The following is a 17,272-nucleotide window of genomic DNA, read 5'->3' as shown; positions in this document are numbered from 1 at the left end:
GGTATGTAGTGTCTATGGAAGAAGATGGCCATGCGAATGTTCTCATGAGAGTATTGACTGACCAAGAATTTCTCTATAGAAAAATCTTAACTATTCAATTTTTTTGGTAAGTCATCATAAACCATAGCTTCTATAGAATGCTATCTTCTTTTTTAAAAAAGTTTAGACGATGTAACCGTTTTTACAATCAATAAGTCGCCACGATGACATTCCGTCCAAATAAATAAGTAAAATATGAAATTCACTTATTTTTTTTCTTGATCTAATGTCATTCCTTTTGTTGACAACTTTGATCCGAGGTCAATTCCTTTGGTACAGAGAAACTCTGTCCATCACAAGTTATTGTTTTCTTGAGTATGAACCCATGTTTTTTTTAGAACTTTAGTAGGAATGCATCCTGTATTGCTGTGATGTCACTCTTTGGGAGGCCCATGTACATCATACCACAGATCACACTTTTCACAGCCCAAGCCCAGTGTATAGAGATATTTCCGGCCCAACACAAACACGAGCCCTTTCTATAAACCCTAGTATAAGCCAAAGCCTTAAACCCCATCTCCGCCCCATTTCCCCAACTTCCCCACTAGGGTTTTCCTTTCCATCCGCCATGGCGTCGGCGTCGCGCGCGCTCCGCCTCTCCAAGCTCTCGCTCCTCCCCGCCGCCGCCTCGCGCTTCCTCCGCCCGCTCGCCGCCGCGGGGAGTCTCCTCCCGGCCGCGCGGGGCCCGTCCCCCGCCAGGGGGTTCGCGACGCAGCCCGCGGCCTCGTCGCTCAGGGACAACTCCCCGAACTGGACCAACCGCCCGCCCAAGGAGACGATCCTCCTCGACGGCTGCGACTTCGAGCACTGGCTCGTCGTCATGGACCCGCCGCCGGGCAACCCCGCCAACCCCGACGTCCCGCGCGAGGAGATCATCGACACCTACATCAAGACCCTCGCTCAGATCGTCGGAAGGTACGATGCCTCGCACCGCAGTCTCCATCCCCGTCCCGCGCTGACGCTACGCCTCGCATCCGCGAGTTTTTTTTTATGACGCGCATGTTTCGATCTGGTTGCTGTGGAGGGGGTCCGGGGTGTGGGGGAATGGCGAGGGATGGGAATGTTGAGTTATCGTTGGCCGTGACCCCTGTTTGTGCGCATAGACATGAGAATTGCCAGTTCCCGGTGTCACTTGCCAGGGTTTTGTTATGTTTTATATGCAGTAACAAGCTAATAATGGTAGATGAATGTTTGAAATTACCATGCCAGTTAAATAGAGATGAAGATTTGATGATCTGGTCACCACTAGAACTGTAATTTGAAATATTATTATGTTTATGTATACAAGGTTTTTTTAGAGATTGCCTCCTGATATGTTTTATGTACATTATTATTGACTATGCTAGTACGGTCTCATTCTGATGCACAAATATATTTGTAAGTTCTTGAAGATCAGAGGGTGAAGAAACTGAGTTGAAGAGGGCTCAATGAAGTTCGGTTATTTTATATATTTATTTCTTATGGGTGACCAATTGATGATTTATGGCTTGAATTAGTCAAGTGCGAGAACTGTATGTTGCTGCCTGTTTTCTAAATTGTGTCATTTTATCATTACATGATGCTTTATATGCATCTTCTCTGAAGATTCAAGAATCTCATTTGTCACTTGTGCTGATGTTGTTCTTACTTGAGGACTATGCTTAGTGTTTGTTTTTGAAAAAAAAAGACAGCTATAAGTTCACTAGACATCTGTTGCAGTTTTACCATGTCTTTGTCTTTGTATCTGTCTCTTGCAATCGTACCAAAACATTGGTTTGAGGTCATTAGAACATGCAATGTGTTTTAGTTATTTGTAACATAACCGTATCTTGAACCTATCCTATCTTCCAGTGAGGAAGAAGCAAGGATGAAGATCTACTCTGTGTCAACTCGGCATTATTTCGCTTTTGGAGCCCTAGTATCTGAGGAACTCTCCTACAAACTCAAAGGTATTGTGGTCCTTGCATGAAATTCTTTCTACATGATCTTTCTATGAAGGTGGCTTCAAATGGCCTTGTTTTGAAATCTTGCCACTACATTATTTCCAGAGTTGCCTAAGGTCCGATGGGTTCTTCCTGATTCGTACCTGGATGTCAAAAATAAGGACTATGGAGGTAATGATCATGTGCTTTTTATCTGACTGAATTTCCTTACTATACTTTTGAAATGGTTGCTGCTTTTCTGCTAACTAGTTAATGGATTTACTACTATGTGCTGCTAGCTATGATTTTCTGTTATACTATTTTGATTGCGTGTTGCCGTGTTCCAGATTTAGGAATTTTCAGATTTCCTATGTAATTTTTATTTTTATTTTGAGGCTGTATTTTCCTCTGGCACATGCTTTTAGGACTTGTATTTTTACTCAAAGGCTTAAGACATACTTTACCTGTTCCATCCATTGGTTAGTGATCATTATTGGTATCCTATTTGCTGCTGCCGGTAGTTTATGTACCCTTTTTTTTGTTCTAGGTAGCTAGTGATGAACATCTCAACATTGCTACGGTGTGGTATTTTTAGTCTTGGATTATAATCTTGACTGCTCTCTGTATCTTGACTTGGTTATTTGTGTTAAATAAAGTAGGGATTGTTTGAGCCGCTGTCACCTTTTTTGTTAATGTTACCGACCACAAACTTCTGTCGCTGAAACCAGAATATTACGCAGTACACACACAATTGATTTTTAGAGCTATATAGCAGCGATTGCTTCTGTATTTGCTAGTGTTTTTCTGAAGTATACATTGTCTTCCTATTGGTATGGTACTAGCACAATGCCCGCGCGTTGCTGCGGAAAAGTAAGGTTGTTGATCTTGTACTTGTAGATTCTATTTTTTTTGAACAACTTGTAGGTTCTATTGTGCGAACATGTTCATCCGAAATAATGCATTTTGTGCGCCACAGCCAGAAAACGCTAAGTTTCTGGGCTCATATCCAATTTTCAGTTTGCATGTTGTTGAATGATAAATCAAGAAATTGCAATGAATTACTATAAATTGGCAATGTATTGAAAAAAGATCCAAGCTATTGTTTCGAGCAATGTGGTCTGCGTGAGATTTTCAGGAATTTTTCTTTTCTTCAACATCTTACGTGCCGCCGCAGCCAGCCAGCCTCACAATTCCCGCTTAATTAGGCAACCATATTTCCTCAAGAGTGGAGGTGCGGCTGCTTGCTGATTCCCAAGTCGGCTGGCTTGCTACTCCAAGCTATTTGCAACTTATAAAAAAACGTTGACCAACGGGGGAATAATCCCTTCCTTGGCTATACGTTGTTAGGTAGGATAAGACTCTCCTGGCGGATGGACGCTAGGATGATAACCCAGTTTAATGTCCGCTCCTCCCTGCGAAATTACTGTGAGATGGGGATTCAAACCTAGATGGGCTGGTTGCGCATTCGCTAGCCTTGCCACTGAGCTAGGACTCAGTTCTCATTTGCAACGTACATAAACCGGTGGGACAAACAGTAAATAATCAAGGTGGGACTAAACGTTGTATGTATACCACCTCTTGATTCATGTTGGCCTGGACATGCAGGTTTTCCTTGAAGCTACTGTTCTGGGCTTCTGGCCGTGACGTAGAAATTTGGCTGAAAACCTTCCTAATGTTCCATAATTGAATGAAGCATTATTGTCAACTGTGGCCATCACTTGCTGGGCCGGGCCCAATCTCTAGATAACGTGCGAAGGGAGTCTAGCGTGGAGCCAGGATGGCAGAGGATGGCAGACACAGACGTGGCGAATCGTTTTCTAACTTAAGCGGTGGCATCCTCTGTAATTTCGGTTAAAAATCAAGGGTACATTCAAAACGGACGAAAATTTAGGGGAAAAACCTTACTTCCTTCATTAGTAGGTATAGATTTGCGCTGCAGTTGTCTCATTATGGGATCAGAGTATATCTAAGGTAAGAGTTCAAATATGTGCTTTGGGGGAAGATTATATACATTATTTGCTGCAGCCGCCTTATTTTGGATAAGAGTATATCCAAGATAAGAGTTCGAATTTGTGCCTGGGGAAGATGATATACATTATTTGCTGCTTCTTTCCTAAGCCTCTGAGCCCATGAGGTGGCAGCTTTAACATTTTAACCATTATTTTATTTCCTGGATGACTTGAGCTTGCGCACAACAACAACAACAACAACCAAGCCTTTCAGTCCTAAACAAGTTGGGGTAGGCTAGAGTTGAAACCCATAAGATCTCGAAGCCAAGTCATGGTTCCGGAACGTGGATAGCTAACTTACACGCACTCCTATCCATGGCTAAATCTTTGTCGATATTCCAAACCTTCAGGTCTCTCTTAACGGACTCCTCCCATGACTTGAGCTTGCGCACAATTTTCAGTTTTTCATCTGTGTCCAAATGGTTAAGAAATCTTTGTGTATCTAATGCCTTTTCTTGTATTTCAGGAGAACCATTTATAGACGGACAAGCTGTTGCTTATGACCCTAAATATCACGAGGAGTGGGTGAGAAATGATAAACGTGCCGGTGAAAGAATCCGGCGCAATGACAGGCCTCGCAGCTTTGACAGCAACAGGCCAAGGGGCTTCGACAGAAGGAGTGGTCCTCCTCCACCCCCACCCCCAGTGCCGAACCAACAGATGCCACCCCGTGATGCTCCTCCAATGCGTCCTGCACAGGGAAATTTCCAGCCCCAGGCACCACAAAACCAACAGCCGGGCTATGGTCCAGGAGTTGGACCAAACTATCCGAATGCCCCACACCCTGGCTACCAACCTGGTAACCAAGGTAACCCTGGTGGCAACATGCAGAGTGGGCCAGGCCCAGCCTACCAGGGCAACAACCCTGGGTACCAGAGTGGAGGACCTGGCAACCCGCCTCCACCCCCTTTCCCAGGTAGCAACCAGCCTCCTCTTTACCAAGGTGGTGGTCGTGGCTATGCTAGTGGTGCACCGGAGCAGCAAGGGCAAGCAGGTAACACAGGCTACCAAGGCAGTGGTAACTACAACAACAATGCTCCCTTGCCTGTCTACGAGGGGAGGGATGGGCCTGGGAGGCATTACCAATAGAGAACTGCTAAAAGAATGTCGTATAGGAAGCTAGTATGAGCTCTGGTCGAGGTCTATGTTGTTCTCATGGACCTTCATGCGTATATTCTCTATCCCTGATGATGTTTTGAGTAGAACCAATCTTAGTTAAGTGTTTACGTGGTCTTTTTATTCTCTTTGTTGAAATAAATACAGTGCTGACTATATTTTGGTATAGAGCCAGAGCCTTGTTATTTGTTTCCTTATTGTAATAGCAACATCTTCTCTGTGTTCTTTCTACCAGATCCGTTGATTTCTCAGGAATGTTGGTACTTTCCTCTGTTATGTTTATCTGAGGCGCTCCCTGTGTGGTTCATTATATGATGTACTCTAGCTTGTTTGTATTGGACCCTGGGAGACCACTTACTGCTTTCGGCAGTGGCCTGGGCTCTCTGCCCTGTCTACCATTTCTAGCAGATCCGTTGTATCAGAACCTGGGAGCTCTGGTCCAGATTTTTGCAGTGGTTAATGGGTGTGTTCTGTTTCTATGGTTTTATGGATTTCAGAACATCCAAAAGAATTCTAGGTGTCCAATACCTCTATGGCTGATGATGTCGCATGGCATTATAACTTCAGTAACAAGAGGAATTTCTATCTTGCAGATTCGGTCAACTATGACTGACAAAGTACAGATGAGGACATGAGATACATTCACTCCCAGAAATAAACAGCAGACTATTAGCCAACATGGTTTGAAGACAAGCCAAACCAACAGGTTCACCAGCTCGATGAACATCAACTGCAACAGAGCACGAGCACAATGGTTGTCGACTCTGTCTCCATCCAGCAGAGCATCAAGGTTAGTACTGCTCTTGCAGATATTATTAGATGGACAACTCTGAGCTGCTCAAACAAACAAGCGCACCAGATTGACGACAGGAGAGCGCAAATCGAACAGAGGACCATCAAAAAAAAAATCAAGCAGTCACTGTTAACCGTTGATTTAACCACATGTACTGATATCCACCTTTCATCATTCCATGTTCGGTCAGATCGGGCGGCTGTAGTTAGTGGGTGTCGCCACCACTGCATTCAAGCTCTTCATAGCGCGCATGTTCTGGAAGCTGCTTGCCTCTTTGCGATTGCTCCACGTCCCGTAGCACTTATGATATTTTTATGGGCGTGACAGATCAGGCTATTGAATTTTAGTTGCTACTTATGTTACTCGTACAACTAAAGATTAGCACAGATCATAAAACAAATCTAATAGTCTGGAGGCATTTTTCTAGTTGCAACCCAACTGAAAATTTATGGTAGAAATTCCAGTGTTGCATAAAAATGTTATTTGAAGGGTATAATGATACCATTTAAATTCGTGGAACAATGGGGCACATTGCAAGCGAAGGTGGAGCCTATAAATATATATTTCGAAACCTAGATGGGACGAGGTGAACATATAATTTTTAGGTTTATAAACCTAGATGGGTCAGGACAGATTTGACTGTCCATTCTCAAAGGAAATTTTGGCCAATGGCCGCACAATATTACAGTTACGGTAACACTACAAAATACCACCAAAATGGAATCAGTATATATTTCGACTTGAAAAACAGTGATTAATGCATGCATATTAGTTGACTCCATCTGTTCGCACATAAAAATGTTTTTCAAACACAGGAGAAATGTTCAGGTATCACATAAACTAGCAAAAACTAGAGCTATGGATGACGTGCATTCACTCGCTAAACACCAAAATACCCGAACATGGTTAGAAGATAGAAAACTCTGAACGGCTCAAACAAACAGGTACACAAGACCAGATTGAATCAGACAGAGCAGAGCAAGCGCAGGATGACATCTAGTGGTAGTCCACTCTGACTCCACCCGAATATGTGAATCCGAACGGCCCAGATTCTTCCCCATCGCCGGGTGGGAGCAAATCTTTGACCTCATCCTCTGGATGACGCCAACATGGTTTGGGCAGAGGCCACCTGTTTCCGTTATTCGATAGTTTTCCACACATAGTAACGTTATCAGCATATTGTGCTTATTCAAAACATCAAAGTGATAATAAGTAAGTACCTGATTGGTGTACCGCCACTGCCAGATTCATCAGTGGTCCTGACACAGTAGCAAGGTAAGGCTAGATTTAATAAAAAGTATTATTTTACAAGAAAACGTAAAATATCATGTTCATGCACTGATCTCAAATCAAAATATATATACTTAAAACATGACAGTCACTTGAACATGCAAAACAACAAATCCAGGTGTACATACCTTTTTCCCTCAAAATGTTTCAGAACTCGAATAATACAGTCCCTAAACATGAATGGGGTTCCTATTTTCTTATCATAGAAGTTCATGCCAATAAATCTCCCACTAAAGTCAACCAGAGGTCCTCCAATCCCAGCCTGGCAAACAAAAGGTCATATTGAAGCAGTCTCAGTGGAGAAGTGCATATTTATATTAATGAAGATATATAAGGTTTAGTACATCATGTCATGGATATGTCAACTAAGAATATTCGCAATAGCAGTACTAACCTTAGTGATCTTACAACTGGAGTACCTAAGATCCCTGTAATCAAGCATGCCTGACCAGTCGGTTCCTCTCCCACATGTAGCCATTAAGACTCCCAAGTCAAAACAGCACCCCACAGCTACTACATTGGGATCTTTACGAGATCTTTTGGGATCTTTACGAGTTCTATTCAATGGATCTTTAATTCTAAATGAATGAAGAGGACAGAAATCCTTGACACCGACAAGAGCAACATTGTGGTGCAAACTGTAGTGTTGCAATATCCCTTCTTTGCATTGTTTGTTTGGAAGCAAAACTTTAATCTGCAAATAGCACTGTGAGACCTAAGCAGAAAATGTAAGGGACCAGCTCGACTATCGTGAACCAACCTTCAACTTTTCAGCAATCTTGTTTTCATCGTTAGGATCCCTAACCAAACTCGCTGAAGTCAGAATGATTGTGCATCCATTCCATTCAATAAATAAGCCTGTGCATGCGAAAAACCTCGTTTCTCCTGCATATATACAAAAGTTTTCATTGATGACCAAATTCAAATGTGGGATAGTGAGTAGCATATTACTGTGAAATTACCGCTGAATGAACCAAGTGAGACAACAGCTTGACATAAGTTCTGACAAACTGTTTTGTCGAGTTGGCTCCAAACACCTTCACCAGAATCATACAGGTCACCAAAAGTCTCTTCGAATGTATTAACCAATTTCAAGCCCTCTGTCCAATGATACATGCACAGTAATCGTTAGTGGCAGAACAAAGCTGTAAACAAGCGCAACCCGTGACCTACTTACAAGCGCTAACTCACCACTGATAGTAGCTGCTGAAGGCTTTGGATAACTCCAGGAGTCTAGATCCCCAGATCTGTCTACAACCCCAAATCAAATATATCCATGAAGATAGTATAGTAGGTTCGCTGATTAGCACCAAGGCCAGGAGAGTACAAGTATAAAAGACTAAAGTAGATTTCAGTTATTATCAGAACACAAATGTAAAAAGCAAGTTTGCGCCACTTGTGAGTATCTTAAAAAAATATCATCAGAAACAACCAGGAAACGGAAAATAGCGTGAATGATCTTGCTGTGTACTGACCTCTTGGGTAGCTGCAATAGGGCCAGGGATGCACCCGTTTCTGGAATTCTACATGCCTGTGAAAATTCATAGTAAATTTGCCAATTTTCAAGCATAAAGCAAATGGACTAAAAACAGCATTAGGCAATATCTACACAAAATAGAATTGCAGAGAACTGAGCATTTCCACTATACAAAACCTCTAGGATCAGGAAAAATCATAAATCCTACTACTGTCCACATTTTAAGTTTGAAAGAACAAACTTCTTTGCATTAGAAAAATCTTCAACAATGAAATAATGAGTATTCTTGGTAGAGGCAGAAAACAAGCAAATTGTTATCTAGGGATAAACAATTAAAAATGCAAAGAAACTACAACCACCATAAATAAATCCACAAGAGGAGTGAAAATACTACTAGATTCTTCATTGAAGCAATACAAGTATTCTCTGTAGAAGCAGCAAAGAAGCAAGTTGTTATAAAGGAAAAAAATGAAAACTGCAAAGAAATTCCAAATGCCATACATAACACAAAAGGATCGACACACCACAATCCAGATTCTTACAAAACTAATAAGCCTTGAAAGCTGTTTGGCAATCAATATAGCTTACCATATGATTGTGCTCAAATATTACGCTGAAAAAAAATCCAGGAAGGGCGAAGTGGATTCGATGAGGGACAAATATAGGTAAGCAAAATAAATGAAAATACACAAGATATACCTGAACGTCATAACTTCCTTTTTTGGCATATATTTCTCCAAACGTTCGATAATTATACTCCTTGGCACAAAAGAAGTTCCTTCGCCATCCAGAAAAAGGTTCATGCCAACAAAGTTCCCATCACAATCAAAAAGCGGCCCACCTTCCCAAGCCTACAACAAATAAAGTGAGAAGCAACAAGGGTTACACTGGGACAGAAATAGGATGTGGAGCAAGATGTGCATTAGGAAAACATCATTTTTATGCCTCAGAGCTATGTAGTTCAGTGAAAATAGTTACAGATAAAAGTACTCAGACCATAGTGCAAGTGTACCTTAGAGATTTTACAAGTGGAGAGCATAAGCTCTTTACCATCCTCAGATCCGCTTGAATCGCCAGTAAGTATCCCAGTTGTGGCCATTAATGTGCCAGAATCAGCACGCGCGACAGCTGTTACCTTACTACAGGGAAGAAATTCCACCTGATGATATAGATCTACCGGATGAACATCAAGGGTAACGAACACTATGTTGACAACAGCAATCCCCTTATCCGAACGATAGCTTCCCAATATCCCTCTGGCAACATCGCCGTTGCGACGCACTTCTATCTATAATGAGATTAAAACAGAGGATATAGAATGGTGACGAACTTACAATTATCTTAAGTGAACAAACAAAATAAGTGAAGGATGATTAGCATCACCAACATCCAATCTACCATGGCCTTCTCTTCTATTATTATTATCATTGAAAGCTCTAACCAAACTTTCTGAAGTCAGAAACCTTGTGACATGAAACCCTGACTCAAAGGCTATGCCCGAGCATGCAAATAACACCTTAGCTCCTACACAAGATTCTAATATTAATAAGCTGCAACTAGCAGTGTTAAATTAATATAAGAGTTTTAAATTTAAAATACTAGAGGATGGCAGCATATAGTTACCATCGGATAAAGTGATGGAGACAACATTCCTAGAAAATTTTGAAGTAACTTCTTCACCGAGCTCACTCCAGACACTTTGGCAGGAGTCACTAAAGCTGTCAATCGGTTCTTTTGAATTGACATCCTGACAAAACTCACCTAGTTACACAAACATGATGGAACATAATTGTGAGTGCTCCAATACAGCTGTAACGAAATATGTACAGAAAAATGAATTGTGCGCAGACCTGGCATTATCAGATCAAGTGTCTCTCCTCCGCCATTGTCGATTCTTCTATTTTTATGGGAGCTTTCTGTGAGATCATCATTGCCAGCTCTCTTACTTTGTAGCATATTCCCAACACTGAAGCAAAAAACAATAAAATCCATTTGTTCAGTCAATACCAGTAGGGAAGGGTCGTAGAACCATCACAGATAATGAATGAAAAGGGTGCCAAAGTCAAGTTTGCACATTTTTTTACAAGATCAAAGAGGCTTCTTCCCCGGTTCCATTGCAAAACCACCGAATTCACACTGTGTGTTCAACTTCGTACATTGTAAGAACATCCCTAGCCAATCCCCTGTAAACGGTTAGAGCAGTAAAAACCAATTTTTCTCCTCTAAACCACATCTAGCCGAACCCCTATACGGTTTGGAGGAGTAAAACTTTTACTCCTTGACGGCTCGGTCCCCTATTTTTACTCCTCGACCGAGCAGTCGAGTATAATTTCCCCACTCTCCCTCCACTCACCGAACTCCGCCCAAATCGCGATGATGCCCCCACCGCAACCCTAGCTCCAGTAGGGCGCCCTCCATGGTTGTTCCCTCCCGCCATCGTCCCTCCTCCACCGATTCGGAGTACCAATCGAGGCGGCTCCTCCCATGGCGGTGCATCCTCGCCATGTTCCCGCGGCGACACATCTGGTTCGCGCTACCCCGGCCTGCTGCCGTCGCCGAAGCGGAAGTACCACGGCGTGCGTCATGCGCGTGGGGATGTGGTGGTGGAGATCACTCAGCCACGGGCGCATTTGGATCGAAAGCTTCCATTCGGCGGCACTCCGGTGACGACATCGATGACTCAGTGAAGAAGGCGATTGACGATATCTTCACTAGCGGCGACGAAGGCTTTTAGTTTAGATTTTGGGAAATGTGGTTTATCTAGTAGTTTAATTAAGTTTAATGTACCAGTTTAAATAATAATGTAAAAAATGGGATTAATTTGAGTTTGAGGAGTTAGATATATAAGTGCTAGAAACGACCAAACTACTTCAGAAGATCGAATGTACACCTCTAAATGCCGGGGATCGGATCGAGATGCTCTAAGGGCAGATCTAGATGGTGTGCGTCCAAAAAAATGTGATTTTTTTAATGGAAATTAAATTTGTGGAACTTAGTCTGTTTTTGTTTTTAAATCAAGGTGGAAGTAATTAGTCTGGGATTAAGTAAAACCTTGAGAGATAACGAAAAACTCATACCTCTTCAATAGGTTGGCGTGGAGCCGGAAAACAGGTGAACGTGAGGTCTAGGGCACGGCGGCGGGATGGGACGGCGGCAGCGTGGCCCACCGTTGGAGAGGAAGAAGATGCTATCGCCTTACTCGCGGGCGACGGCTTGGCTGCTCCGTCGAGTTGTGTTGTGCGTGCCCGCGTTGCCTGCGTTCAGCGTTGAGAGGATCGGAGTCGGAGAGGTGGACGACCAGCTTGATCCTGGTCCGGGCTTGGGCTGCAAGCTGCATCTCCACGTCGTCCAGTTAACTCGGATGGGATTCGGGGCTTGGGTCGGCCAGTTAAGCAGCCCTGGCCCATATCGCCTGGTTGGTGGTTTCTTTTCTTACCTCGATTCTGTCTCTCCCCTGACTAGGGGAGCAGTTGGTTGATTCGAATTCGGATCCGTATTTGAGATGAGGCACTCCCTAGAAAAAAGTGCTCCATCAGAGAGGGAGAGACAGAGGAGAGAAGAAATTTTTTGTGGACGTCGCGGGAGCTGAATCGGTCCATGTCCATGCTGCGGGAGGGCAAGGGGAATCGTGGTCGCCATAGCCAATCACAGAGTAAGCTGTGTCCCTTCGGCCTCTCTGCTGTGCGTGTGTGTATATCGCTCCTCTTGTTCAGTTCACAGCGTTATGCTCGGCTGCTACTGATTTACTTTCATTCGCAAAATAAATAAATAATGATTTACCAAAATACCTATTGCTCAGTTTGCAGTTCGATTCCCATAACATTCACAAAAGGAAGCCGAGTCTTTCAAATGTCCTTCATGTTACGGCACAAAACTGGACCCGCGACTAATCCTGACATCTATGTGTTGCAGATGGCTCGATGATAGCTTCATTACCTACAGGAAACAACTCACCCTGCCAAGACGATGCAGGGCCAGACCTTCCAGAGGTAGGATATGGGACCTCTATTTCTAGTGAAAATATATCCCTGTTATCGTGTTTCCCTTATAAGCTATGTCCTATGTTTCATTTGCCGTGATTGCTGCAGTTTATCACACCCACTCTTTTTCTATATACAATTAATAGAACCCTTTGAAACTGGCTCTTAGCCTCTTCCACTTGTGCATGCAGGAAATCTGGCAACATTTATGCTCCCTAGTGCCAATGCGAGACGCTGCCAGGGCGGCCTGTGTGTCTCGTGTCTTTCTAAGCTCCTGGAGATGCCATCCCAACCTCACCTTCACCAAGGAAACAATGTTCTCAAAAAAGAAATTACGCAAGTGGGCACAGGACCCCACTGATAAAACATATGACAGAGAGTACAACAGAAATATTGACCGTACTCTGGCAAACCATAGAGGCCCTGGTGTGAAGAAACTCATGCTTCACTTCCATGGCCCTTACAATAGCAGATCCTTTAATCGTCTCAACAGTTGGCTTCGGATTGCTATTACACCGGTGCTGGAAGAACTTACCCTTTTCCTGTTGTCGGAGAAGTCAAAGTACAACTTCCCTTGCTCACTTTTATCTGACGGGAGCGGAAACACTATTCGGAATCTCTACCTTTGTAATTGCGTCTTGCGTCCCTCAGTTAGCCTTAGTTTGAGATACCTGACGAAGCTGTATCTTCATCAAGTGTGCATTGCGGAGAATGAATTATTGCACCTTCTTTCCAGTTCATCTTCTCTCGAGAGTTTGATACTCACACGATGTGAGGATATAATTCGCCTCGAGATACCTTGCCAGCTGCAGCGGCTCAGATGGCTGAAGGTGTTTGACTGCCCGAGTCTTCAACTTATAGAAAACAAGGCTCCAAATATCTCCATCTGCGATTTTACGGGTGATGAATTACAACTCTCGCTTGGAGAATCATTGCAACTGAAGAACCTTACATTGAACCGTAGGTGTGCCATCAAATATGCTATCGACAAGCTTGCATCCAGTGTGCCAAACCTTGAGACTCTCAAGTTATATTCTCTTCATGAGGTACGCTTTTGAATTTCAGGTGATAAATATATACATATATCGCATCTTGGAATAATTAATCTGAGACGTCTTTATACAGATAGTCGACGCACCGATGGTTCCTAAGCTCCTCCACCTCAAGGTTTTGCATATTCATATTGATAATTGGAGTAGTGGTCAGGAATATGATTTTTTATCTTTGGTTTCTTTCCTCGATGCTTCTCCTTCGTTGGAGACCTTTAGCTTGTTTGTAAGTCCCTGTTCCTCCTGCAATGATTATTTAGTAAGCGTGGTGGAATTACTAAGTCAAACAGCCCGGCCATTTCATCTTCAGGTACCAGTGCAATCAAATTATGACTTCATTGCTGGAGACCCCTCAACCCTGAGGCAAATGTCGGGACGCCACCATGAGAAGCTCAAGACCGTCACAATCACTGGTTTTTGCCGACAAAAGAGCTTGGTTGAGCTAACACGGCATATTCTAGAGAGTGCGACGTCACTGAAGAGCCTTACGTTAAACACTATTGATGCAGAGTATTGGTTCTATGGGCACAGCAGTATCAGGAAATGCCCAACCCTAGACAAGGAGTATATCAGGGAAGTGTGGGAGTCAATCAGGGTTGTGAAGACGTACATTGAGGGGAAAGTTCCATCTACAGTTAAGTTCAAGGCTTATGGGCCCTGCAGCCAGTGTCATGCTTTCTGAAATTTTAGAGATCCAAGTATTGTACTGCCTCTGTGGCTCTGTTTCACAATGCAAGACGTTTTGGCAAACTAAAATAGTTTACCAAAACGTCTTATATTACAGAACAGAGTGATATAGTTTCCTAAATCCTAATGTTCATTTGTGCGGTTGTAGCTGTAATGTGCTTTACTTCTTACATTGGTTACCAGAGCTGTCCAATGTTTGGGGTCCTGTACCAGTATATATTCTTATAATACTTAATAGTACTGCCGATCAGCCGATGTACATACAATTGCTGCCCTGGATTCATTGCCTTCTAAGGTTATAATACTGCCATGTAGATTCGTGGAATGATGGTGCACATTGCAAGCGAGCATTGAGTTATTAAGTTCTTAGTATTGTTGGGCACACGTCCATACAAGAGGGACGAGGTGAACATTCAAATTTTAGCTTTAAACCAAACGCCGCCCCCTAGATGGGTAAGCCACACATCAAAGACTCCCTCTACTTTAAAATTAAGGACAGATTTTGACAATCCACTCTGAGAGGAAATTTTGGCCAATGGTCGCACAATATTGCAGTTACAGTAACACTAAAATACCACCGAAACGGAATCAGTAGAAATTTTGACTTTGACAACATTAGTATAAATAAACAATTACTACATGCATATTACTTCACTCCGTCTGTTTGCACATACAATTGTTTACAAACACTGGGGAAATGGTCAGCTGCCACAGAAACTAGCACACACTACAGCTATGGATGAGGACCATGAGGTACATTCACTCCCATACATAAACACCAAGTTATTGGAACCTGGCTAGAAGCGAGACAACTCTGAACTGCTCAAACAAACAGGTACACCAGATTGACATGGAGAGCGCAAATCAAAAAGAGCAGACCAAGAGCAGGATGACATCTAATAGTAGTCCGCTCTTTGTCCATTCACATACGTGAATCCAAACCTCCCAGACTTTTCCTTATAGCCAGGTGGCAGCGAATCTTTGCGCTCGTCGGCTGGATGGCGCCAACATGGTATGGGAACAGGCCAACTGTTTCCACACATAGTAATGTTATCGGCAAGATATGCTTATTCACATCACAGTGATAAGTAAATAAGTATTGTTGTCATATCATACACTCATCTCAAATCTGAATATGTATGTATAATTAAACATGACAGGCACTTGAATATGCAAAACAAAAAACTTCCATGCATAGTGATGTTATGTAGGAAAATTCTGTTTATGCAAATATCAAAGGGATAAGTAAATAAAATGCATACCTGATTGGCCTATGATCAGCGCGGACCTTATCAACAGTGCTGTCAATCAAAGTAGCAAATTAAGGCTAGATTTTAGAGAAAGTACTACTTTTTTAATGCAAAATATCATGTTATACAGTCATCTCAAGCCTAAATATATATGCTTAACATGGCACTTGAATATGCAAAAACAAAAAACTTCCATGCATAGTGATGTTATTTAGTAAAATTCTGTCTATGCAAATATAGAAGTGATAAGTAAATAAGACGCATACCTGACTGGCTTACCATCACCGCAAACTTCATCAGCAGTGCTGCGAACTTCATCAACAGTGCTGTCAATCAAAATAGCAAATTAAGGCTAGATTTTAGAGAAAATACTACTTTTCTTAATGCAAAGTATCATGTCATGCACTCAAATCAAGCCTAAAAGTATATGCTTAACACGAGAGACACTTGAATATGAAAAACAAAAAACTTCCATGCATAGTGATGCTATATAGGCAAATTCTGTGTATGCAAATATAGAAGTGATAAGTAAATAAGACGCATACCTGACTGGCTTACCATTACCGCAAACTTCATCAACAGTGCTGCAAACTTCATCAACAGTGCTGTCAATCAAAGTAGCAAATTAAGGCTACGATTTTAGAGAAAGTGCTACTTTTTTTAAAGTAAAATACCATTTTATGCACTCATCTCAAGCCTGAATATACATGCTTAACATTACAGGCACTTGAATATGCAGGACAAAAAACTTCCATGCATAGTGATGTTAATAGGCAAATTCTGTGTACGCATACATCTAAGCGATGAGTAAATAAAACGCATACCTGACTGGCGTATCATCAACGGTAACTTTATCAACAGAGCTGTCAATCAAAGTAGCAAATTAAGGCTAGATTTTAGAGAAAGTGCTACTTTTTTTTAATGCAAAATAGTATTTTATGCACTCATCTCAAGCCTGAATATATATGTTTAACATTACAGGCACTTGAATATGCAAAACAAAAAAACTTCCATGCATAGTGATATTATATGGGCGAATTATGTATACGCAAATATCTAAGCGAAGAGTAAATAAAACACATACCTCATTGTCTTGCCATCACCGGTAACTTCATCAACAGGGCTGTCAATCAAAGTAGCAAATAAATTAAGGATATATTTTAGAGAAAGTGCTACTTTTTTTAATGCAAAATAACATTTTATGCACTCATCTCAAGCCTGAATATATATTCTTAACATTACAGGCACTTTAATATGCAAAACAAAAAACTTCCATGCATAGTGATGTTATTATATACGCAAATGCTGTTTATGCAAACATCGAAGCAATAGGTAATAAAGCGCACACCTGATTGGTTTACCATCACCACAACCTTTGTCAACAGTGTTGTCAATCAAATTTGCAAACTAAGGCTTGATTTTAGAGAAAATACTACTTTTTTAATGCAGAATATCATGTTATGCACTCATCTCAAGCCTGAATATATGTTCGACAAGCACTTGAATATGCCAAACTGAAATTCTAAGTAAGCATACCTTTTTCCCTCAAAGTGTGCCAGCACTCGAGTAATACAGTCCCTAGACATGAATGGGGTTCCTATTTTCTTATCATAGAAGTTCATGCCAATAAATCTCCCACTGAAGTCAACCAGAGGCCCTCCAATCCCAGCCTAGCAAATAA

General features: G+C 42.1%; 3 protein-coding genes across 4 annotated transcripts; 2 read left to right on the top strand and 1 right to left on the bottom strand.

The window, feature by feature from the left end:
* Window positions 1-607: 607 nt before the first annotated feature.
* Window positions 608-5,314, top strand: LOC124652938 (multiple organellar RNA editing factor 8, chloroplastic/mitochondrial-like). Its single transcript, XM_047191986.1, has 4 exons — window positions 608-954; window positions 1,870-1,967; window positions 2,067-2,132; window positions 4,416-5,314. Exons 1-4 carry the CDS (start codon window positions 608-610, stop codon window positions 5,036-5,038), a joined length of 1,134 nt encoding a protein of 377 aa, XP_047047942.1. The 3' UTR covers window positions 5,039-5,314.
* Window positions 5,315-6,627: 1,313 nt separating this feature from the next.
* LOC124655453 lies at window positions 6,628-12,176 on the bottom strand. 2 transcript variants are annotated; one of them, XM_047194344.1, is made up of 15 exons: window positions 11,703-12,176; window positions 10,700-10,796; window positions 10,476-10,591; window positions 10,249-10,386; window positions 10,013-10,149; window positions 9,638-9,913; window positions 9,325-9,476; window positions 8,624-8,679; window positions 8,340-8,399; window positions 8,111-8,248; window positions 7,909-8,033; window positions 7,543-7,842; window positions 7,277-7,410; window positions 7,079-7,117; window positions 6,628-6,987 (listed from the first exon to the last, which is right to left on the bottom strand). In XM_047194344.1, the coding sequence occupies exons 3-15, from the start codon at window positions 10,579-10,581 to the stop codon at window positions 6,855-6,857; spliced, it is 1,794 nt and encodes a 597-aa protein (XP_047050300.1). In that variant the 5' UTR covers window positions 10,582-10,591; window positions 10,700-10,796; window positions 11,703-12,176; the 3' UTR covers window positions 6,628-6,854. The 2 variants fall into 2 exon arrangements, with proteins under 2 accessions (XP_047050300.1, XP_047050301.1); XM_047194345.1 differs by lacking the exons at window positions 10,249-10,386; window positions 10,476-10,591; window positions 10,700-10,796; window positions 11,703-12,176 and having other exon boundaries at window positions 9,638-9,764; window positions 9,960-10,097.
* A 46-nt stretch (window positions 12,177-12,222) lies between these two features.
* LOC124657302 lies at window positions 12,223-14,583 on the top strand. Its single transcript, XM_047195874.1, has 5 exons — window positions 12,223-12,277; window positions 12,538-12,614; window positions 12,797-13,651; window positions 13,731-13,880; window positions 13,965-14,583. The coding sequence occupies exons 1-5, from the start codon at window positions 12,223-12,225 to the stop codon at window positions 14,334-14,336; spliced, it is 1,509 nt and encodes a 502-aa protein (XP_047051830.1). The 3' UTR covers window positions 14,337-14,583.
* Window positions 14,584-17,272: the final 2,689 nt, after the last annotated feature.

This window comes from Lolium rigidum, chromosome 5 (assembly GCF_022539505.1).
Source record: "Lolium rigidum isolate FL_2022 chromosome 5, APGP_CSIRO_Lrig_0.1, whole genome shotgun sequence".
In the NCBI taxonomy this organism is placed as follows: domain Eukaryota; kingdom Viridiplantae; phylum Streptophyta; class Magnoliopsida; order Poales; family Poaceae; genus Lolium; species Lolium rigidum.
This window is presented reverse-complemented; position numbering and strand designations above follow the sequence as displayed.

Bases quoted from the DNA above. Each gene is read 5' to 3' on its own strand.
- LOC124652938 (XM_047191986.1), top strand. From the start codon at position 608: ATGGCGTCGGCGTCGCGCGCGCTCCGCCTCTCCAAGCTCTCGCTCCTC. The intron at 955-1,869 runs GTACGATGCCTC...CCTATCTTCCAG, and splicing joins CTCGCTCAGATCGTCGGAAG to TGAGGAAGAAGCAAGGATGA. The intron at 2,133-4,415 runs GTAATGATCATG...CTTGTATTTCAG, and splicing joins CAAAAATAAGGACTATGGAG to GAGAACCATTTATAGACGGA.
- LOC124655453 (XM_047194344.1), bottom strand. From the start codon at position 10,581: ATGCTACAAAGTAAGAGAGCTGGCAATGATGATCTCACAGAAAGCTCC. The intron at 10,387-10,475 runs GTCTGCGCACAA...TTGTGTAACTAG, and splicing joins ACTTGATCTGATAATGCCAG to GTGAGTTTTGTCAGGATGTC. The intron at 6,988-7,078 runs GTACTTACTTAT...TAACGGAAACAG, and splicing joins AGTGGCGGTACACCAATCAG to GTGGCCTCTGCCCAAACCAT.
- LOC124657302 (XM_047195874.1), top strand. From the start codon at position 12,223: ATGTCCATGCTGCGGGAGGGCAAGGGGAATCGTGGTCGCCATAGCCAA. The intron at 12,278-12,537 runs GTAAGCTGTGTC...TATGTGTTGCAG, and splicing joins TCGCCATAGCCAATCACAGA to ATGGCTCGATGATAGCTTCA. The intron at 13,881-13,964 runs GTAAGTCCCTGT...TTTCATCTTCAG, and splicing joins TGGAGACCTTTAGCTTGTTT to GTACCAGTGCAATCAAATTA.